The sequence below is a fragment of the Canis lupus genome, chromosome 25, assembly GCF_011100685.1.
Source record: "Canis lupus familiaris isolate Mischka breed German Shepherd chromosome 25, alternate assembly UU_Cfam_GSD_1.0, whole genome shotgun sequence".
Lineage (NCBI taxonomy): Eukaryota > Metazoa > Chordata > Mammalia > Carnivora > Canidae > Canis > Canis lupus.
Window position 1 is genome coordinate 50382705 of NC_049246.1, and position 24641 is coordinate 50407345.

Sequence of the window (24641 nt, forward strand, 5' to 3'; positions counted from 1 at the left end):
GGTATTATACTAAGTGAAAGAAGTCAGAGAAAGACAATTATCATATGATCTCACTCGTGTGGAATTTCAGAAACAAAACAAAGGAACATAGGGGAGGAAAAGAGAGAGGCAAACCAGAAAACAGACTCTGAACTACAGAGAACACACTGAGGGTAAGAGAAGGGAGGTGGGCGGGGGTTGGGGGCAGGGGAAGGGGAAACGAGGTGATGGGGATGAAGGAGCGCACCTGTTGTGATGAGCACCAGGTGCTGTATGGAAGGGCTGAATCACCGTACTGTACACTTGAAACCAGTAGTATACTGTGTTAACTATACTGGACTTTAAACAAAACCTTAAAAAAAGAAAAAGAAAACAAAGAATATACATCCTGCTGTTGGATGCCGTGCTCCATTAGGTTATGGTCACTAATGTTACTGCCTAAACGTTTTGTATCCAGGTTGGAATCTCGTGTGATTGTTCTATCAGTTCCAAGGGAGGGGGTTAAAATCTCTTACATAGTTGTGGATTTGTACTTTTGTCCCGTAAGTGCCCAGTTTTGCTTTGTATATCCTGAGACTCTTCTTCAGACTCTTCTGGCAGGTGCTCACACGTTTAACACGGTTGCCCGTCTCGGGGAAACCAAATGTTTCTCGTCACTGTGAAGTGTCCTCTTCTCAGCTGGTTTTTCCACTTTGAAGTCGGCTTTGGGGTTAGTATAGCAACTGTGGTGTCGTGTTGTTTGGTGGAATGTTAGTTTGCTGTGCACATTTCCATCACTTTGTTTTCAACACTTTGTTTGCTTTTTTATCTCTATATAGCGTATGGTTAAGTTTTGTTTCTTCAACCTGCCTACTGGCACAACTTTTCATTGGAAATTTATTCCATTTATATTGTTCAAAACAATTTAGTCCTTCACATAATACAGACGTATTTAGGCTTTATGTCAGTTTCCTGCTACTGAAGGTCATGCTCTGCTTTTCCTCCCGTGTGTGGACAAATTCTCCACATAATTTCATTTCATTTATTTTTAGATGCATGCCTCTCTCTATTATGGATGTTCTCAAACACACCAACATGAAATTAAAGCAGTAATGGATTACCTATCGCTCCCACCAACTTCAGTTTTATCAAACTAGAGCCGATCATATCTAATCCCTCTAAATGGTGAGGACTTTAAAGAAAGACAACTCTGATGTTACTATTTTCATAAAACAATGAATAATTACTTCTTAATATTATTAAATTTCCATCTGCTTTTTTCATTTTTCTGATTGAGTCATTTTTCCTGTATCATTTGTTTTGGTACATGATTCAATAACATCCTTACACTGTGTTCTCTTGATGACTCTTGAATCTCTAATTCACTGACTGCCATTCCCACCGTTTTCATTTCTAAATTATTACTTCAACTTATTTTTTGTACAAATAGGTGTTTACCCTGCAAAGCTTCTAATATGACAGATTTTGCTGATCATGTCCCTATAGGGTGATTAGCTTATTCTTTTGCTCCTTATATTTCCAGTAATTGGTACATCCTAGAGGCTCAGTCTGACTCACGATTGATATTTGGCAGGAATATTTCATAAGCATTGTTTCTATTTCCACTGAGAGGACCACTTGGCTGCACCTCTTCTTTTTTAATATTAGCAGTTTTTGGTAATACTATCTAAACTCATTATTTCATTAGGGGTTTTTAAGATGGTAATATTAAAATTCTGTATTTCAGTCTTCATTTATTAGTAGCCTTATTCTCTATAGGGAAATTCACTCAAGACAAATATTTCCTCACTGTAGAGTCACTGTGTGGATTCCCTCAGCATCATCCCCCAAAGGAAGAAAATAAAGAGGTTTTTATTTTTGATATTATGAACTCAAGGGGATTTTTAAGCATAATTGATGTGCTTCAATTAAATTCTATCAGTTGAAAATGCTAGTGAATGTTCTTTTTTATTTATATATATATATTTTTAATTATAAATTTATTTCTTATTGGTGTTCAACTTGCCAACATATAGAATAACACCCAGTGCTCATCCCGTCAAGTGCTCACCTATATTTTTTATTGAACTTCATTGGCCAACATATAGCATAACATCCAGTGCTCATCCCATCAAGTGCCCCCTACCAGTCACCCAGTCACCCCATGTCCCCACCTACCTCCCCTTCCACTGCCCCTTGTTCATTTCCCAGAGTTAGGAGTCTCTCATGTTTTGTCACCCTTTCTAATATTTCCCACTCAGTTCCCCTCTTTTCCCCTATAATCCCTTTCACTATTTCTTATATTCCCCATGAGTGAAACCATATAATGATTGTCCTTCTCCGATTGACTTACTTCACTCAGCATAATACCCTCCAGTTCCATCCACATAGAAGCAAATGGTGGGTATTCAACCTTTCCAGGGGTTAATATTCCATTGTATCCATAGACCACGTCTTCTCTATCCATCACCTCTCGGTGGACACCGAGGCTCCTTCCACAGTTTGACTATTGTGGACATTGCTGCTATGAACATCGGGGTGCAGGTGTCCTGGTGTTTTACTGCATCTGTATATTTCACCTTCGTTATTTTTTAGTTTTAACATTTTAAACTGAGGAACAATTCTCATTGACATAAAGTGATAATTTTACCACTTCAAAGTGTTAATAAAGTGTGATGTTTCATTTCTAATTATATCCACAATGTTCAACTCTCTGGTTCCAGAATAGTTTCATCACACACAAAAAAAACCCTATTCCGATCAGCATGCTCCCTTCCCTCTCACCCAGCCATGTTTTGGATTTTGTAAATACAAAGGCACTTCTGTCCCTATTCTGCACATTTTATATAACTGGACTTACAGGATATTTAGCCTTTGGTGTCAAGCTTCATTTACTTAGCATGTTTTCAAGGCTCATCCATGTTCTATCTTGTGGAAGATCATTATTCCTTTTGGGGCTCTAGGTGGATGACCGAGCTCAGCATCTGACTTTTGATTTAGGCTCAGGTCATGATCTCAGGGTTGGGAGTCAAGCCCCATATTGGGTTCCATGCTGGGCATGGATCTTAGTTAAGATTCCCCCTCGCCCCTTCTCTCCCTCTGCCCCTCTTCTTGCTCACTGGTGTACTCCCTCCCTAACCTCCCACAAAAGAATTTGACTTCTTTAATGGCTGCATACTGATTGTTCCACTGTATGAATATTTCACATTTTGTTTATCTTTTCACCATTTGATGGACATTTGGCTTGCATTTATTCCATCCATTATGAATATTGCTTTTATGAACATTTGTGAACAAGCTTTTATGTATATAAAATATATATATATATATATATTGTCATTTCTCTTGGGCACATCTCTACATGTGGATTAGGGTGGGTCATAGGGAAACTCTACATCTAACTTTCTGAGGGATGGCAAGAGTATTTTCTACAGAGGCTGTATCACTCTTATATTAGTACCTGCAGTATATGAGGGTTATAGTTTTTTCAAATTCTCACTAAAATTTGTTCTACTCTATCATGAAAAGAAATGTAGCCATTCTAACAAATGAAGTGAAATCTCATAGGAGTTTTGTTCCACATTTCCCTAATGACTAATGATGATGAGCATCTTCTCTTTTTGGCCAGTTATACATTTTTTTTTTGAAAATGCCCATGCACTACCAACACCAAGGAAATACAAACTATTTTAAAAACATATTATGAACAGCTATACACCAATAAATTAGGCAATCTAGAAGAAATGGACGCATTTCTGGAAAACTACAAACTACCAAAACTGGAACAGGAAGAAATAGAAAACCATAACAGGCCAATAACCAGGGAGGAAATTGAAGCAGTCATCAAAAACCTCCCAAGACACAAAAGTCCAGGGCCAGATGGCTTCCCTGCGGAATTCTATCCAACGTTTAAAGAAGAAACCATTCCTATTCTACTAAAGCTGTTCGGAAAGATAGAAAGAGATGGAGTACTTCCAAACTCGTTCTATGAGGCCAACATCACCTTAATTCCAAAACCAGACAAAGACCCCACCAAAAAGAATTATAGACCAATATCCCTGATGAACATGGATGCAAAAATACTCAACAAGATCTAGCCAATAGGATACAACAGTACATTAAGAAAATTATTCACCATGACCAAGAAGGATTTATCCCCGGGACGCAAGGCTAGTTCAACACTCGTAAAACAATCAATATGATTCATCATATCAGCAAGAGAAAAAACAAGAACTATATGATCCTTTCAATAGATGCAGAGAAAGCATTTGACAAAATACAGCATCCATTCCTGACCAAAACTCTTCAGAGCATAGAGATAGAGGGAACATTCTTCAGTATCTTAAAAGCCATCTACAAAAAGCCCACAGCAAATATCATTCTCAATGGGGAAGCACTGGGAGCCTTTCCCCTAAGATCAGGAATAAGACAGGGATGTCCACTCTCACCACTGCTATTCAACATAGTACTAGGAGTCCTAGCCTCAGCAATCAGGCAACAAAAAGAAATAAAAGGCATTCACATTGGCAAAGAAGTAGTCAAACTCTCCCTCTTCGCCGATGACATAATACTCTACATAGAAAACCCAAAACCTTCCACCCCAAGATTGCTAGAACTCATACAGCAATTTGGTAGCGTGGCAGGATACAAAATCAATGCCCAGAAGTCAGTGGCATTTCTACACTAACAGTGAGACTGAAGAAAGAGAAATTAAGGAGTCAATCCCATTTACAATTGCACCCAAAACATAAGATACCTAGGAATAAAACTAACCAAAAAGGTAAAGGATCTATACCCTAAAAAATATAGAACACTTCTGAAAGAAATTGAGGAAGACAAAGAGATGGAAAATATTCCATGCTCATGAATTGGAAGAATAACTATAATGAAAATGTCAATGTTACCCAGGGCAATTTACACGTTTAATGGAATCCCTATCAAAATACCATGGACTTTCTTCCGACAGTTGGAACAAATTATTTTAAGATTTGTGTGGAATCAGAAAAGACTCTGAATACCCAGGGGAATTTTAAAAAAGAAAACCATATCTGGGGGCATCACAATGCCAGATTTCAGGTTGTACTACAAAGCTGTGGTCATCAAGACAGTGTGGTACTGGCACAAAAACAGACACATAGATAAATAGAACAGATTAGAGAACCCAGAAGTGGACCCTGAACTTTATGGTCAACTAATGTTCGATAAAGGAGGAAAGACTATCCACTGGAAGAAAGACAGTCTCTTCAATAAATGGGGCTGGGAAAATTGGACATCCACATGCAGAAGAATGAAACTAGACCACTCTCTTGCACCATACACAAAGATAAACTCAAAATGGGTGAGAGATCTAAATGTGAGACAAGATTCCATCAAAATCCTAGAGAAGAACACAGGCAACACCCTTTTTGAACTTGGCCACAGTAACTTCTTGCAAGATTCATCCATGAAGGCAAAAGAAACAAAAGCAAAAATGAACTATTGGGACTTCATCAAGATAAGAAGCTTTTGCACAGCAAAGGATACAGTCAACAAAACTAAAAGACACCCTACAGAATGGGAGAAGAGATTTGCAAATGACCTTTCAGAGAAAGGGCTAGTTTCCAAGATCTATAAAGAACTTATTAAACTCAACACCAAAGAAACAAACAATCCAATCATGAAATGGGCAAACGACATGAACAGAAATCTCACAGAGGAGACACAGACATGGCCAACACGCACATGAGAAAATGCTCTGCATCACTTGCCATCAGGGAAATACAAATCCAAACCACAATGAGATACCACCTCACCCCAGTGAGAATGGGGAAAATTAACAAGGCAGGAAACCACAAATGTTGGAGAGGATGCAGAGAAAGGGGAACCCTCTGCACTGTTGGTGGGAATGTGAAATGGTGCAGCCACATGGAAAATTGTGTGGAGGATCCTCAGAGAGTTAAAAATAGACCTGCCCTACGACCCAGCAATTGCACTGTTGGGGATTTACCCCAAAGATACAGTTGCAATGAAACGCCGGGACACCTGCACCCTTATATTTATAGCAGCAATGTCCTCAATAGCCAACCCGTGGAAGGAGCCTCAGTGACCATCGAAAGATGAATGGATAAAGAAGATGTGGTCTATGTATACAATGGAATATTCCTCAGCCATTAGGAATGACAAATACCCACCATTTGCTTTGACGTGGTTGGAACTGGAGGGTATTATGCTGAGTGAAATAAATCAATTGGAGAAGGACAAACATTATATGGTCTCATTCATTTGGGGAATATAAAAAATAGTGAAAAGGAATAAAGGGGAAAGGAGAAAAAATGTGTGGGAAATATCAGAAAGGGAGACAGAACATAAAGACTCCTAACTCTGGGAAACGAACTGGGGTGGTAGAAGGGGAGGTGGAGGGGGCTGGGGGTGACTGGGTGGCAGGAAGTGAGGTAGGCACTTCATAGGATGAGCACTATATGTTGACAAATTGAATACCAATAAAACATAAATTTATTAAGAAAAAAAAAAGAAAATGCCCTTGCAATCTTTGCCCATTTTATATTTGACTGTGTTTCTGTGGCTGAGTTGGAAGTGTTCTGTATATTCCATGGATACTAGATCTTTATGAGATATATGTAATTTGTTGAAAGTACTACCTTAAATTAGGTTTTGTCTTTATCTTCTTGAAAGTGTTCTTTGATACACAAGATTTTAATTTTAATGAAGTTCAGTTTATTTTTATTTTTTTATTTTTTTCATTTTTTAAATAAATTTATTTTTAATTGGTGTTCAATTTACCAACATACAGAATAATACCCAGTGCTCAATCCGTCAAGTGCCCCCCTCAGTGCCCATCACCCATTCACCCCCACCCCCTGCCCCCCTCCCCTTCCACCACCCCTAGTTCGTTTCCCAGAGTTAGGAGTCTTGATGTTCTGTCTCCCTTTCTGATATTTCCCACACATTTCTTCTCCCTTCCCTTATATTCCCTTTCACTATTATTTATATTCCCCAAATGAATGAGAACATACACTGTTTGTCCTTCTCTGATTTACTTACTTCACTCAGCATAATACCCTCCAGTTCCATCCACGTTGAAGCAAATGGTATTTGTCGTTTCTAATGGCTGAGGAATATTCCATTGTATACATAAACCACATCTTCTTTATCCATTCATCTTTCGATGGACACCGAGGCTCCTTCCACAGTTTGGCTATTGTGGACATTGCTGCTAGAAACATTGGGGTGCAGGTGTTCTGGCGTTTCATTGCATCTGTATCTTTGGGGTAAATCCCCAACAATGCAATTGCTGAGTCGTAGGGCAGGTCTATTTTTAACTCTTTGAGGATCCTCCACACAGTTCTCCAGAGTGGCTGCACCATTTCACATTCCCACCAACATTGTAATTTGTTGTTTGTACTTTGATGTTATATCTAACAAATTGCTGACTAATCCCATGTCACAATAATTGACACTGATGTCTCTTTCACCTCTAATAGTTTTATAATTTTACCAAGTGCATTTATGTCTCTGTCCATTTTGGTTACTTTGTATGTGGTGTGATGTAAAGCTCTTGATGCATTCTTTTCATGTGGATATTCAGTTTTCCCATCAATATTTGAAAAAAGAGTCTTCACTGTTGGATAGTACCCTTGAGCCCCCTCGTGAAAATCGCAGGTATGTGAGTGTATTTCTGTTTTCTTGATTCCATTCCTTTGGTCTATGTCTATCCTTGTGCAAGCACAACAGTGGTCTGGTTAAAAGACAGTTTTGAAATCAGTAAGTGTTAGCCCTCCTACTTTGTTCTTTTTAATATTGTTTTGGCTATTTAAGGTCGATATCTTAAAAAAAAGAATGTAATTGGAATTTCCATAGGATTACATTGAATCTGTATGTAAATGTGGAGATTACTACATCTTGACATTAGTAAATCTTCTAGTCCATGATCATGGGATATCTTTACATTTATGTAGGTCTTCTTTCATTTCTTTCAGCATTTTTTTCTGTATCTACTGAAATAATTGTGTGGGTTTTTTCCCCTAAATTCCATTTGTATGGTGTACTAAATTCAATGATTTTTCTATATTAATCCAGTATTGCTACCCTGAGATAACTCTCACTTGTTAATGCTGTATAATCTCTGTGAAGTTCTGCTGGGTTTGGCTTCCTTCAATTTTGATAAGGATTTTTGTATCTATATTCATAATACATATTGATCTTTAGCTTCATTTTCCTGCAATATCTTTGACCCCATTTAGTGTGAAAACAATACAGGCCTTATGAAATGTATTAGGAAGTGGTTTCTCCTATCTACATTTGAGACTTTGAGTTGTGTGTGTGTTAATTCTTGTATTCACTGTTAAAAGTCACCACTGAAACCCTCCGGTCCTGAACTTCTCTTTGTTAGAAAAGCGTTTTGGCTATTGATTCCATGTTTGTTGTATGTCTGCTCAGATTTTCTATTTCTCCTTGAGTCAGTTATGTTACACTGTTTCCAGGAATTGGTTCATTTCCTCTAGGTTAGCTCACTTGTTGGAATACGATTGCTCCAATATATTTATGATAATTTTTATTTCTGAAGATCAAAAGTCATGTGTCTGCTTTCATTTCTGATTTTAGAAATTTAAGTTTTCTGACTTTCTTGGTCAATCTACCCAAAGTTTGTCTAGCTGGTCAAAATTTTCAGAGAACTAGCTTCTTTTTTTTTTTTTTAAAAAAAAAGATTTTATTTATTTATTCATGAGAGACTCTGAGAGAGGGAGAGGCAGAGGTATAGGCAGAGGGAGAAGCAGGCTCCATTCACACAGGGAGCCTGATTTGGGACTTGATCCTGGGACACCAGGATCACACCCTGGGCCGAAGGCAGGCACCAAACCACAGAGCCACCCAGGCATCCTGAGAACTAGCTTTTAGTGTCTTTGATTGTAGTGTTTTATTTTACTCTCCTCTAATTCACTTATCTCTTCTCTAATCTTTATTATTCCATTCCATTCTATTTTCTTTTTTTTATGTGTTTGTTTCCCATTCTTCTTTTATTTTATTTATTTATTTTTTAAAAGACTTTTTTATAATAAATTTATTTTTTGTTGGTGTTCAATTTGCCAACATACAGAATAACACCCAGTGCTCATCCTGTCAAGTGCCCCCTCAGTGCCCGTCACCCAGTCACCCCCACCCCCCGCTCACTTCCTCTTCCACCACGCATTTGGGGAATATAAAAAATAGTGAAAGGGAATAAAGGGGAAAGGAGAAAAAAATGAGTGGGAAATGTCAGAGAGGGAGACAGAACATGAGAGACTCCTATTTTCTTTTTTTTTTATAAATTTATTTTTTATTGGTGTTCAATTTGCCGACATATAGAATAACACCCAGTGCTCATCCCATCAAGTGCCCCCCTCAGTGCCCGTCACCCTCGTTCTATTTTCTTTGAGCTTAGTTTTTTATTCCTTTCTACTCTCTTACCTAATATAGAAAGTTAATTATGCAACATAAATCTTTTTTTTAATATTGGTGTTTATAGCTATAAATTTCTGAGTCCTTCTTTCATTGCATCGCCTGAGTCTTGGGGTGTATTGTTTCCATTTTCATTATCTCATAATACTTTGTAATTTCCATTGTATTTTTTCTTGGACCCCCTGGTGATTTAAAGTGTTGTTGAGCTTCCACTTCAGCAGAAGTTCTGCTTAATCTGCTAATACTGGAGGAGTAATTCCCCTGTTGAGGACTGAGGCTCATGCTATCCCACAGTAATGAAAACCTCTCCAAGGTCTACTTTCAAGATTTTGTGCTGGAGGGATTTGGAGGTGGTCTGGAGACCCAGGCCATGCTCTTCACTGTGTTCCTAGCCCTGTACATGGTGACTGTGCTGGGGAACATCCTCATGATCATCGTTATCACCCTGGATGCCCGCCTGCACTCCCCAATGTACTTCTTCCTCAAGAACCTCTCCTTCCTAGACTTGTGCTACTCATCTGTGATCACCCCCAATGCACTGGCCAACTTCTTCTCATCATCAAAGATCATCACCTTTGCAGGATGTGCCACCCAGTTATTCTTTTTCTCCCTGCTAGCCACAACTGAAGCCTTCCTCCTAGGTGTCATGGCCTACGACCGCTTCATGGCCATCTGTAGCCCCTTGCGCTACCCCATCACCATGTGCCAGTCTGCCTGCACTCGCCTGGTGCTGGGCGCCTACTGCGGAGGCTGCCTCAACTCTGTTGTGCAGACCAGCTTCACATTCCACCTCCCATTCTGCAGCTCCAACCGCATCAACCACTTCTTCTGTGATGTGCCCCCTCTGCTCCAGATCGCCTGTGGCAACACGACCATCAATGAACTTCTCTTGTTTGGCATCTGTGGGCTCATCATTGTGGGGGTGACGTTTGTGATCCTCATCTCCTATGGCTACATCATAGTGACCATCCTGAGGATGAGCTCAGGAGCTGGGAGACGCAAGGTCTTCTCCACCTGTGGCTCCCACATGACTGCAGTGACCCTCTTTTTTGGGACCGTCTTTGTCATGTATGCCCAGCCAGGAGCAATTGAGTCCATGGAGCAGGGCAAGGTGGTCTCTGTCTTCTACACACTGGTCATCCCAATGCTCAATCCCCTCATCTACAGTCTGCGAAACAAGGATGTGAAGGAGGCCTTGTGGAGGCTGGGCCAGAAACACATGGCCATGTGAAGGATGTGGTGAAGGGAGTCTGAGAGTTTTGCAGGTTAGACAGAGGGGATAGTGTTTACCAGGACTCAGGTGTTTGAATTCTTAATTAACAGGAAGCAATTTCATTCATGTAAGAGGAATAAACTTTAGAGAGAGCTATATGCTGTACCTACAATCAACAATAATATATTGTGCCTTAGAAATTTATTAAATTGTGTATCTTAGGATAAGTGACCCTTTCAGAGCACAATTTAAAAAGTGAGTTTTCAGTTAGGAAACGACCCTAGGGTTACAGGACAGAAGGTCATTGGGGCATGGGATAACTGGGAGATGGTCATTAAAATATGGGTGTGATGTGATGAGCAGGGTTGGTTATACGGAACTGATGAATTACTGAACACCACATCTGAAACAAGATATAGTAATTGTTGGCTAATGAAACATGTTTTAAAAATGTGCATTCCTAAATAGGCATTCATATAGTTAAATGAGGAAGTCCTACTCCCCTTCAACAGAACACTGAAGACAAGGGAATGAGAATCACTACTTACTCCTAAGGCTGGGACACAAACTAGGGGTGGTGGAAGGGGAGGTAGGCGGGTGGTGGGTGTGACTGGGTGACGGGCACTGAGGGGGGCGCTTGATGGGATGAGCACTGGGTGTTATTCTATATGTTGGCAAATTGAACACCAATAACAAATAAATTTATTAAAAAAAAAGAATCACTACTTACAAATGTGACAATTACAGTATACAGTAAAAAGATAAAAAATGCAGACCTGATGTTGGGTGTGATCATATTTATGTAAAAGACAAGAACAATTTGGGAACCTGGGTGGCTCAGTGGTTGAGCATCATGCTCTATCTCTGGTGTCCAGGGATAGTAGCCCACGTGGGAGCTCCTGGAGGAGCCTGCTTCTCCCTCTGCCTCTATCTCTGCCTCTATCTCTGTGTCTCTCGTGAATAATAAATACAACTTTAAAAAAAAGAAAAAACAATTAAGTAAAAGACACAAGGGCACCCATGCCAACATCTCCCCAACAAGTGACATGATGGAAACCCCAGAACTCCCACAGGGCTGGGACAGTGATTGAGGTAAACAGAGGGGCATCCTCACTGCATGCCAACACATTCTAAGTGCTTGAATTTCTCAAAGATATTTTGGTTCTATGATTTAGAAAAGCAACCTCTTCCTGACCCCTCTGTAGGAACAGAAATGTATTCAGGGTGGTCTTCTTCCACTTCTGAGTCAGACTCTGCTGAGGAGCTGAAGGGAGGACGAGCTGCAGGGAGACCAACGGAGATGATCCCAGAGAGGATAGTTTTTCCTGACAGATCATTTCAGCTTGCAGATAATGGTATGAGTAAGGTGATGGGGAAAGGGGTGATGAAATGGCTTTGGGCTCAGGAGTTCACACCTGCCACCCCTGGGAGGACAGTCAACTCAGGGCCACAGCGAGGCTATTAGAGTTTATGATCTTCTTCTGCTCACCCCCTGGGGACCACAGAAACTTCCGGATTTGAATACATGGACGTGTAGGGGAGGGCAGGTCAGACAAACCTTGGTGACAGGAGAACCCAGGAGAACCAGGAGTCCCAGAGCACTCCAGAGGCCAGAACACAAAGAAGCTCACCTAATTGGCCATTCAAGGCTCCAAATCCCAGCTTTGCAGGAGGAGAGACCTTCCCAGCACAGTGACCCCAATGTGCAGGTCCTTGCCCTGCTGCCTGGATGATGCAATACGACGTGGAAACTGAGGTGAGCTGAGACCCTTCCCTCCCATGAGCCTACCAAGATCAAGGAGCCTCCTGAAGCCTGAACCTCTGGTACCCGCCAGACTACCTGGGTCCCTGAGGGTCCTCCCCTGTCACTTCCCCACTCTCTCTTCATTGCATGGGAGACCTTAATGAAGGATGAAGGGTGAGAGTCCTCCTGCTAACCTCGTCATCATCAGCACGGATGTGGGCCAGGAGCTTGGGAGACCCTGGGAGAGCAGGTGCTGGCTGTGTGATGTTGAACAGTCATGACCCTCACCTGGAAGAAGTAAGAGTCAAGGCAGCCATCCCTCAGAGCTGCCAGGTATGAAGGACACCATGTGTGTAAGGGAGGCTTTAGAGCTAAGGTAGACAGTAAGCACTCAGGGCTTGCCTCAGCATCTGAAGGGGTGACCCCACTCCTGCCCTGGCCAGCACTGTCTTGGACTTCAGGGTCATACCAGCTAAAGAGCCCGGTTTTCATTGTAAACAGAGATCACAGCACCAGGCTCCCTCATGACCTGAAGTGCATTTCTCAGGCTCAAATCAGTAGGTCACCAGAGTACTGAGCACACCCTTCGAAGGGACATGGCCACAGGGTGAGGGATGCAGAAATACTATAGACCAGGGCCAGCCCTGGGAGCTCATGGCTCTGTAAAAAGGCCGACTTTACAACAAACAGTTGAAATTGATGGGACACAGGCAGTGAGGGGGGCATGACCAGGCTGCTGATGGCACAAACAGGAAACTGTCACATCAGAGAGGGGACAGAGAGCCCATTGGGAGATGACAGCTGGTCACACACTAAAGTTGGATGGAGGTAGACAGACATCATGACAGATGGAGAGAATCAGAGAATCTCCAAGTATGATGTCCCTGTCTGGAACTGAGGGTTCCAGTCCCTTCTGGGTTCCTTTCCAGGTCCCTCAGCTGGTGGGGAAGCTGTCACTCATTTGCATTAGGGAGCAATAAACATGAGGGAGGATTTGGTGACTCTGCACAAGGACCTCTGTGTGGGACACAAAGTAGGGAATGGGCAGGATAGAGCTCATTATGAAACCATTGCGTACATTCACATGAGACATGAGAAGGGTCTTGAGTTGACAGGTGTGGTGGAGGCAGGGGGTCAATGCAGATTGTCAGGACACAGCCCAGGATGATCAGGGGAGAGGGAGACGGGTGTGGTGTGGCTCCTGGTGGTGACCTCCTCCACCTGGACCTGAGCAAGCAGTTTTGAACAGGATGACTTGGGTCCTTGAGGACCAACTGCCTTTGGATATCTAGGCTTTGAGAGTGAGTGACCTGAGCCTGACCTGTGATGAGCAGCTGTTCTCAGGCTGCGGTCCATGGTCAGCATCATGCTGCTTCCTGTTTACTGTTGTCTAGTTCTCCGCCAGGCAACATACCACAACTCACTAGTGCAGCTATGGTCCTAACGCTGCCGAGAACAGCCTCCCTGTGGTCTCCCTGTGCACCTGTGCGCACTTCCAGAGGGAAAGTGAAGACACAGGTAAGGAACAGGGATCCTCCACATCAGTAGAAAATGACAAATGTGCCCTTATTTACACTCCCTTCCAGTGGCTCCCGTCCGCAACACGGCTGGTTACTGCCCCTCTGCTTAGTTTGAGACATTTGGGCGGGTGTGCAGGAGGACGTTTTTAACATGGGAACTTGCTTTCTCCTGATGATTAGCAGGATTGTGCACATTTTCAAATGTGTACAGCACATCTGGCTCCTCTCCTCTGTGTGTCACTTCCTTGACTCTATTATGGATGTTCTCAAACACTCAGACATGGACCTAGAGCAATAATGGATTACATATTTGCACCAACCATCTTCAATAATTATCAATCTACAATCAATCATATCTAATCCCTCTCAACAGTGACTTTAAAGACAACACCAATTTAACTATTCTCCACAAAGAAATTAATATTACCCTTAATATTATAAAAGTTCCATTTAGTGCTTTAATTGTCCAGATTGGCTCATGTTTCCTTTATACTTTGTTTTGGAACAGGATTCAATAACATCCATCCACTGTTCTCTGATGCCTCTAAAGTCTCTCATTCACTGGCTGCCTGTCCCTCTATTTTCATTTCAATATTATTACTTCAACTTTTTTATTGAAGAAAACCAGTTTTTTATCCTGCAAAGCTTCTCACACACATCACAGGTTTGGCTGATCATGTCCCTGTAGGGTTCATTAGCATATTGTGTTATATTGTATTGCTTCTTATATTCTGGGAAACTGGTAGGTCCTAGAGGCTCAATCGGACTTACAATTGATTTTTGGTAAGAATATTTCATAACTGTTGTGTGTACTTCCACTCTGAGGTCCACCTGGCTGCATCTCTTGATTTGTATTAACAGTGGTCATTAATCTTACCTACACTGGATGTTTCATTAGGGGTTTATAAGATGAGAATACTCATATTCTGTATTTCAATCTTCATTTATTAGTTGCAATATTCTAAGGGAAAAATCCTTAAACAACTCTCCCAGGCAGCCTGGGTGGCTCAGCAGTTTAGCACCACCTTCAGCCCAGGGTGTGATCCTAGAGACCCGTGATCAAGAACCACGTCGGGGTCCTTGCATGGAGCCTGCTTCTCCTTCTCCCTGTGTCTCTGCCTCTCTCTGTCTCTCATGAATAAATAAATAAAATCTTTAAAAATAAGAATTAAGAAATTGGTGGGAAATATCAGAAAGGGAGATAGAACATGACAGACTCCAAACTCTGGGAAACGAACTAGGGGTGGTGGAAGGGGAGGAGGGCAGGAGGTGGGGGTGACTGGGTGGCGGGCACTGAGGGGGGCACTTGACGGGATGAGCACTGGGTGTTATTCTGTATGTTGGTAAATTGAACGCCAATAAAAAATAAATTTATTATTAAAAAAATAAGAATTAAAAAAATAAACAATTATTTCCCCACTGTGAGGGTCATTGTGTGATTCCCTCAGCATCATCATCCAAAGGAAGACAGTGAAGGGGTTTTCTTCTTCAATATTATGAATTAATGTATTTTTAGAATGGTTGATGTGCTTCAATTAAATTCTCTCAGCTTAAAATGCTGGTGAATGTTCTAGAGTCTTGATCATTATTTATTATTTTTGATATTTTTAATAATAAATTTATTTTTTATTGGTGTTCAATTTGCCAAATACAGAATAACACCCATGCTCATCCCGTCAAGTGCCCCCTCAGTGTCCGTCACCCATTCACCCCCATCCCCCGCCCTCCTCCCCTTCCACCACCCCTAGTTCATTTCCCAGAGTCAGGAGTCTTTATGTTCTGTCTCCCTTTCTGATATTTCCTACCCATTTCTTCTCCCTTCCCTTCTATTCCCTTTCACTATTATTTATATTCCCCAAATGAATGAGAACATATAATGTTTGTCCTTCTCCGATTGACTTACTTCACTCAGCATAATACCCTCCAGTTCCATCCACGTCGAAGCAAATGGTGGGTATTTGTCATTTCTAATGGCTGAGTAATATTCCATTGTATACATAAACCACATCTTCTTTATCCATTCATCTTTTGATGGACACCGAGGCTCCTTCCACAGTTTGGCTATTGTGGACATTGCTGCTAGAAACATTGGGGTGCAGGTGTCCTGGCGTTTCATTGCATCTGTATCTTTGGGGTAAATCCCCAGCAGTGCAATTGCTGGGTCGTAGGGCAGGTCTATTTTTCACTCTTTGAGGAACCTCCATGCAGTTTTCCAGAGTGGCTGCACCAGTTCACATTCCCACCAACAGTGTAAGAGGGTTCCCTTTTCTCCACATCCTCTCCAACATTTGTGGTTTCCTGCCTTGTTAATTTTCCCCATTCTCACTGCTGTGAGGTGGTATCTCATTGTGGTTTTGATTTGTATTTCCCTGATGGCCAGTGATGCAGAGCATTTCCTCATGTGGGTGTTGGCCATGTCTACATCTACCTCTGTGAGATTTCTGTTCATGTCTTTTGCCCATTTCATGATTGGATTGTTTCTTTGCTGTTGAGTTTAATAAGTTCTTTATAGATCTTGGAAACTAGCCCTTTATCTGATACGTCATTTACCAATATCTTCTCCCATTCTGTAGGTTGTCTTTTAGTTTTGTTGACTGTATCCTTTGCTGTGCAAAAGCTTCTTATCTTGATGAAGTCCCAAGAGTTCATTTTTGCTTTTGTTTCTTTTGCATTCGTGGATGAATCTTGCAAGAATTTGCTGTGGCCAACTCAAAAAGGGTGTTGCCTGTGTTCTTCTCTAGGATTTTGATGGAATCTTGTCTCACATTTAGATCTTTCATCCATTTTGAGTTTATCTTTGTGTCTGGTGCAAGAGAGTGGTCTAGTTTCATTCTTCTGCATGTGGATGTCCAGTGTTCCCAGCACCATTTATTGAAGAGACTGTCTTTCTTCCAGTGGATAGTATTTCCTGCTTTGTCGAATATTAGTTGACCATAAAGTTGATTTTTAATATTTTTAATTGAGGAACAATGCTCACATGACACAAAAGTCACAATTTTACCAGTTCAACGTGTACAAACAAGTGTGCTGTTTCATTTTTTATTGTATCCACAGTGTTCAACTTTCTGGTTCCAGAATTGTTTCATCACCCAAAGAAACCCTATTCCCATCAGCACTCTCCCTTCCCTCTCCCTCAACCATATTTTGGCCAATACAAATGCACTTCTGTCCCTCTTCTGCATATTTTATAAAATGAATTTACAGAAGATTCAGGCTTTTGTGCCAAGCTTCATTTATTTAGCATAATGTTTTCAAGGGTCATCCATGGTGTATCTTGTACTAGAACTTTTTTTTTTTTTTCAGTGAACCTGGGTAGTTCAGGCAGTTCAGCAACATACTCTTGATTTCGGCGCAGGTCATGATCTCAGGGTAGTGAGTCAAGCCCCATATTGGGCTCCATGCTGGGCATGGATCCTGCTTAAGATTCCCCCTCTCCCCTTCTCTCTCTCTGCCCCTCCTCCTGCTCACCTGTGTGCTCCCTCCCTAACCCCCCACAAAAGAGTTTGACTTCTTTAATGGCTGCATACTGATTGTTCCACTGTATGAATACTTCACATTTTGTTTATCTCTTCACTATTTGATGGGCATTTGGCTTGCATTAGCTTTTTAGCTATTGTGAATATTGCTACAATGAACATTTGTGTACAGGCTTTTATGTGAATGTATATTGTCAATTCTCTTGGGCACATCCCCACATGTGGATAGCGTGGGTCATAGGGAAACTCTATGTCTAACTTTCTGAGGGGTGGGAAGACTTTTTTCTACAGAGGCTGTACCACCATTATGAGGGTGATGATTTTTCCTTATTCTCATCAGCATTTGTTCTTCTCTATCATTAAAAAATTGTAGCCCATCTAATGAACAAAGTGGGATCTCATTATAGTTTTGACTCACATTTCCCTAATGACTAATGTTGTTGAACATCTTCTCTTATACTTACTGGCCAGTTGTATATTTTCTTTGGAGAAATGTCCATGCAGGGTCTTTGCCCATTTTAAAATTTGTGTTTTTGCTGATGAGTTGGAAGAGTTCTTATCTTGTAAGGATACTAGATCCTTACTAGATATATAAATTTCAAAATTATCCCCCATAATATACATTTTGTCTTCATCTTCTTGATAGTGTCTTTTGATGCACAAGATTTTAATTTAGATGAAGTTCAATTTGTATAATTTATTGAATTTTAGTTTTAATTCTCCTATTTTGTAGTCTGTACTTTGATGTCATATTTAAGAAATTTCTGATTAATCCCAAGTCACAATAATTGACACTGAACGCTTGTTCACATCTACTAGTTTTATAGTTTTAGCACTTGCATTTAGGTCTTTGTCCATTTTGAGTATTTTTTTATGTAGTGTGAGGTAAAGCTCTTAAATCATTCTTTTACATGTGGATATTCAGTGTTTCCATCACAATTTGTGGAAAAGACTACTTTTTTTTTTCACAGTTGGTTGGTGCCCTTCGGCCCCTTGTTGAGTATCACTGATGTGTGAGTTTATTTCTGTATTGTGATTCCATTCCTTTGGTCTATGTCTATCCTTGCGTAAGCACAACACCGTTCTGCTTCAAAGTCACTTTTTAAATCAGGAAGTATTAGCCCTCCGACTTTGTCCTTTTCAAATATTGTTTCAGCTATTTAGGGTCAATTCTGAAAACAAAACAAAACAACCCCCCCCCCCCGCATAAAAAAACAGGGAATTGGAATTTCCATAGGATTACATTGAATCCATACATAAATATGGGGAGTACTACATCTTGACATTAGTAAGCCTTCCAGTCCATGATCATGGGATATCTTTACATTTATGTAGGTCTTCTTTCATTTCTTCTAGCAATGTCTTGTACTTTTCGTATCTACTAAGATGATCATGTAGTTTTTTCCCCTTAATTCCATTTGTATGGTGTATTACATTGAGTGACTTTTGTGTATTGACCTGTCTTTGCACTCCTGGGATAACTTTCACTTGGTTATGCTGTATAATCCCTGTGAAGTTCTGCTGGATTTAGTTTACTTGGACTTGGATAAGTATTCTTATATCCATAGTCATTACATTTTGATACGTTGCTTCATTTCCTTGCAACAACTTTGACTCCGTTTAGTGTGAAAACAATACAGGCATTATGGAATGAATTAAGAAGTGTTTTCTCCATTGAAAGATGAATGGATAAAGAAGCTGTGGTATAGGGATCCCTGGGTGGCGCAGCAGTTTGGCGCCTGCCTTTGGCCCAGGGCGCGATCCTGGAGACCCGGGATTGAATCCCACATCAGGCTCCCGGTGCATGGAGCCTGCTTCTCCCTCCTCCTGTGTCTCTGCCTCTGTGTGTGTGTGTGTGTGTGTGTGTGTGACTATCATAAATAAATAAAAATTAAAAAAAGAAGCTGTGGTCTATGTATACAACGGAATATTACTCAACCATTAGAAACGACAGATACCCACCATTTGCTTCGACCTGGATGGAACTGGAGGGTATTATCCTGAATGAAATAAGTCAATCAGAGAAGGAAAACATTATATGGTCTCATTCATTCAGGGAATATAAAAAATAGTGAAAGGGAATAAAGGCAAAAAGAGAGAAAATGAGTGAAAATATCAGTGAGGGTGACAAAATGAGAGACCCCTAACTCTGGGAAACAAACAAGGGGTAGTGGAAAGGATGGTGGGAAGGGGGTTGGGGTGACTGGGTGATGAGCACTGAAGGGGGCATTTGGTGGGATGAGGACTGAGTGTTATGCTATATGTTGGCAAACTGAACAATAAAAAAAATAAAAAGGAAAAGAAAAAAGAAAAAAATGAAGTGTTTTCTCCTATTAGACTTTGAGCGTACTTGTGTTAATTCTGTATTCACTGATAAAAGTCACGACTGAAACCATCTAGTCCTGATCTTTTCTTTGTTAGAAATGTTTTTTGACTTCTGATTCATTCTGTTATATGTCTGCTCGGATTATATATTTCTCGAGTCAGTTATGTTTTATTTTACAAAAGAAACATCTTTTTATAAATTTATTTTTTATGGATATGGATGTCCCCATATCTTTTAACTCAAACCCTCATTCCTGACTTTTCTATCTTTGGTCTCTCAATATCTCACTCTAAATATTTTCTACTGATCTGTATTCTAGTTCACAAATTTCTCCTTAGCTATTTCTACTCTTTAAAGTACATTCATTGAGTTCCTAATTTTAGCCACTGTACTTCCAAAAAGTTACATATTAGTCTCTTCATTGTTTGTTCAGTTGGCTATAATTCTTAGTCTCAAATTTTCCTTTACACATAATAACTTTAGAGTTGGTGTGTCAATTCGAAAATCTAGAACCTCTTTGAGTTTTTCTATTGTTTCTGAATTTTTAATCCATATTGCAGGAACTCCTCAATTTTAAAATTCTGTCTGGCAGTATTGACACAAAGAATTTATAGATATACAATGGAATATTCCTCAGCCATTAGAAATGACAAATACCCACCATTTGCTTCAACGTGGATGGAACTGGAGGGTATTATGCTGAGTGAAGTAAGTCAATCAGAGAAGGACAAACATTATATGTTCTCATTCTTTGGGGAATATAAATAACAGTGAAAGGGAATATAAGGGAAGGGAGAAGAAGTGTGTGGGAAATATCAGAAAGGGAGACAGAATATAAAGACTCCTGACTCTGGGAAACGAACTAGGGGTGGTGGAAGGGGAAGAGGGTGGGGGGTGGGGGGGAGTGGGTGACGGGCACTGAGGGGAACACTTGAGGGGATGAGCACAGGGTGTTATTCTGTATGTTGGCAAATTGAACACCAATAAAAAATAAATTTATTATAAAAAAACTTTTATAGATAACACCTGTGGTCTAGGATGATGTATCTTCCTCTTGAGATATGCTTATTTTTGCAAAGTGTCAGAGGCGCTAGCACTCAGTTCACATATTAATACAGTTTCAGGGATTGAAATGGTCAGGAGCTGAGCTGCATACCTACTCCTGATTTATCTCACTCCTATGGTGCATCTAGCATCGTCCCTGGTAACCAACCACTGTAGCAGGAGTTCCACACAACAGTCAAACCCTCACTGATAACCACCTGCCCTCACAGATTCTTCTGCAAAATGGGCTTATGTAACAAGGAGAAATAAGCTCTCAGTAATGAAATCTGAGGGCCTATGTGTTTATCTTGAAATTTTTAAAATAATTCTTCACTAACCCATTAACTCTCTTTTACCTCGATCAGATTTTGGTTTTGTTATCTTTTCTAAATTATCTTCAGCAGAAGTTTAGCTTGACCTACTTAATCTGCTAATACTGGAGGTGTAATTCCCGTGGTGAGGACTGAGGTTCATGCCATCCCACAGTAATGGAAACCTCTCCATGGCCTACTTTCAAGATTTTGTGCTGGAAGGATTTGGAGGTGGCCTTGAGACCCAGGCCCTGCTCTTTGCTGTGTTCCTGGCCCTGTATATGGTGACTGTACTGGGCAACATTCTCATGATCATTGTTATCACCCTGGATGCCCGCCTGCACTCCCCAATGTACTTCTTCCTCAAGAACCTCTCCTTTGTGGACTTGTGCTACTCATCTGTGATCGCCCCAAATGCACTGGCCAACTTCTTCTCCTCGTCCAAGGTCATCACCTTTGCAGGATGTGCCACCCAGTTTTTCTTTTTATCCCTGCTGGCCACAACAGAAGGCTTCCTCCTGGGTGTCATGGCCTACGACCGCTTCATGGCCATCTGTAGACCCTTGCGCTACCCCAGCACCATGTGCCAGTCTGCCTGCACTCGCCTGGTGCTGGGCGCCTACTGTGGAGGCTGCTTCAACTCTGTTGTGCAGACCAGCTTCACATTCCACCTCCCATTCTGCAGCTCCAACCGCATCAACCACTTCTTCTGTGATGTACCCCCTCTGCTCCAGATCGCCTGTGGTAACACGACCATCAATGAACTTCTCTTGTTTGGCATCTGTGGGTTCATGATTGTGGGTTTGGCATTTGTGATCCTCATCTCCTATGGCTACATCATAGCGACCATCCTGAGGATGCGGTCAGGAGCTGGGAGACGCAAGATCTTCTCCACCTGTGGCTCCCACATGACTGTAGTAACTCTCTTTTTTGGGACTCTCTTTGTCATGTATGCCCAGCCAGGAGCAATTGAGTCCATGGAGCAGGGCAAGGTGGTCTCTGTCTTCTACACGCTGGTCATCCCAATGCTCAATCCCCTCATCTACAGTCTGCGAAACAAGGATGTGAAGGAGGCTGTGCAGAGGCTGGGCCAGAAACACATGACCATGTGATGAAGTGTGTCCCGAATACTTGATGGTGTATATGGAGGTTTCCCCAGTGGGGAGGAGGAGTTATTATTTAGCAGACATAAACTTCTGTCAATAAGAGGAAACACTTTAGCAATGTGCTGTACATGTACCTACAATCAATAATGATATACTGTGCCCTTAAAAATATTAAGCAGTAGATCTCAGGTTCAGTGCCCTTTTCAGAATAAAGTTTTAAAATGACTCTTCTATATAGGAAACAAACTGATTCTGAAGGGGAGGGTGTGGGTAACTGGATAATGGGCAACAAGGTGTGCTTATGACATGATGAGCACCTAGTGTCACACACAACTGATGATTTATTGAAAACTACATCTGAAATTACTGCTATAGTGTATGTTAGCTTTCAAATTAATTTTACAAATGTACAATCCTAAACAGCCATTCACAGATTGAAATGAGAAAGTCTTGGTCCCGCACACAATGGAACACTGAGACACTGAAAGAGAACGTCACTGTTGTAGAACGTGAGGATTGCACAGTATTTGATAAAAGATTAAAAATTCAGACCTGATGTGGGTGTGGTCATATATCTATAAAGGAAACACAAGTTAAATGAAAGATACATGCACCCTCAGGCCTCCTTCTCCCCAAAGATGCAGAAGTAGAAACCCCAAATCTCCAGAGTTGGGACAGTGATTGGTGTAAACAGAGGGGCATCCTCACTGCAGGCCACACACTTTCTATGTGCTTGAATTTTTCAGGCACATTTCAGTTTCATACTTTTTAAAAACAACCTCCAACTAATCCTCCCTCAGGAACAGAAATGTATTCAGAGTTGTCTTCTCCCCACATGGATTAGCGTCTGCTTCACAGAGACCAGCAGCAAGCAGAGAAGAACCCAAAGAGGACTGTCTTTCCAGACATATCTTTTGAGCTCACAGAAGAATGGTATGCCTAACGTGATGGAGGGAAGATTTGATGAAATGGCTTTGGGCTCAGGAGTTCACACCTGCTGCCCCAGGGACAATAGTCCACTCAGGGTCACAGCGTCTGCTCTTAGTCTATGCTCTTCTCCTGATACCTGGGGCCCCAAGAGACTTCTGGGCTTTGGAGCCTGGCCATGTAGGGGAGGGGTTGTCAGACAAAGCTTGCTGACAGGGGAACCCAGGAGAACTGTCCCAGTTGGAACAGGATTCAATAACATCCTTACACTGTGTTCTCTTGATGACCTTTGAATCTCTAATTCATTGGCTGCCTGTCCCTCTATTTTCATGTCAAAATTATTACTGCACTTTATTTATTGTACAAACAGGTTCTTTATCCTACAAACCACCTTATGTCCTTTTGCTCCTTATATTTCCAGTACTTGGTAGGTCCTAAAGTCTCACTCTAATTCATGATTGATATTTGGCAAGAATATTTCATAAGAGTTGTTTCTATACTACTGAGAAGTCCACCTGGCTGCATCTCTTCCTTTTTTAATATTAGTGGATATCAGTAATCTTACCTAAACTCATTATTTCATTAGGGGTTTATAAGATGATAATATTCAAATTCTGTTTTTTAATCTTCATTTATTAGTAGCAATATTCTGTAAAGCAAATTTGCTCGTGACAAAAATTTCCTCACTGTGAGGGTCACTGCTTGAATTCCCTCAGCATCAGCTTCCAAAGGTAACCAATGAGGGGGCTTTTATTTTTGGTATTATGAACTCAGGGGATTTTTTTAGCATAATCGATGTGCTTCAAGTAAATTCTATCAGTGAAAATGCTAGTGAATGTTCTTATTTCACCATTATTATTTTTTAGTTTTAACATTTTAAACTGAGGAACAATTCTTATTGACACAAAAGTGACAATTTTACCACTTCAAAGTGTTAATCAAGTGTGATGTTTCATTTCTAATTATATCCACAGTGAGCAACTCTCTGGTTCCAGAATAGTTTCATCGCACACAAAAAAACGCTATTCCGGTCAGCACGCTCCTTTCCCTCTCCCCCAACCATTTTTGGTAAATACAAACACACTTCTGTCCCTATTCTGCACATTTTATATAAATGGACTTACAGGATATTTAGCCTTTGGTGTCAAGCTTCATTTACTCAGCATAATGTTTTCAAGTCTCATCCATGTTCTGTCTTGTAGTAGATCATTATTCCCTTTGGGGCTCCAGGTGGATCACCTAGCTCAGCATCCGACTCTTGCTTTGGGCTCAGGTCATGATCTCAGGGTTGTGAGCAAGCCCCATATGGGCCTCCATTCTGGGCATGGATCCTACTTAAGATTCCCCCTCTCCCCTTCTCTCCCTCTGCCCCTCCCCCTGCTCACTTGTGTGCTCTCTCCCTACCCCCCACCCAAAAGAACCTTACTTCTTAAATGGCTGACCATTGATTTTTCCACTGTATGAATGAATATTTCACATTTTTTAATCTCTTCACCATTTGATGCACATTTGGCTTGCATTAGCTTTTTACCTTATGAATATTGCTATTATGCACATTTGTGAAGGGGCTTTTATGTGAAC

General features: G+C 41.0%; 2 protein-coding genes and 1 long non-coding RNA gene across 3 annotated transcripts; all 3 read left to right on the top strand.

Annotated features, from left to right (window-relative positions):
• Window positions 1–471: 471 nt before the first annotated feature.
• LOC111092468 lies at window positions 472–1241 on the top strand. The gene is made up of 2 exons (XR_005378929.1): window positions 472–688; window positions 1011–1241. It is a non-coding gene; the product is annotated as an uncharacterized LOC111092468 (long non-coding RNA).
• An 8432-nt stretch (window positions 1242–9673) lies between these two features.
• OR9S19 (olfactory receptor family 9 subfamily S member 19) lies at window positions 9674–10624 on the top strand. The gene has a single exon (NM_001388865.1). The coding sequence runs from the start codon at window positions 9674–9676 to the stop codon at window positions 10622–10624; it is 951 nt and encodes a 316-aa protein (NP_001375794.1).
• A 10463-nt stretch (window positions 10625–21087) lies between these two features.
• LOC119865870 (olfactory receptor 12-like) lies at window positions 21088–22191 on the top strand. Its single transcript, XM_038573098.1, has one exon. It carries the CDS (start codon window positions 21189–21191, stop codon window positions 22137–22139), a length of 951 nt encoding a protein of 316 aa, XP_038429026.1. The 5' UTR covers window positions 21088–21188; the 3' UTR covers window positions 22140–22191.
• Window positions 22192–24641: the final 2450 nt, after the last annotated feature.

Bases quoted from the DNA above. Each gene is read 5' to 3' on its own strand.
- OR9S19 (NM_001388865.1), top strand. From the start codon at position 9,674: ATGCTATCCCACAGTAATGAAAACCTCTCCAAGGTCTACTTTCAAGAT.
- LOC119865870 (XM_038573098.1), top strand. From the start codon at position 21,189: ATGCCATCCCACAGTAATGGAAACCTCTCCATGGCCTACTTTCAAGAT.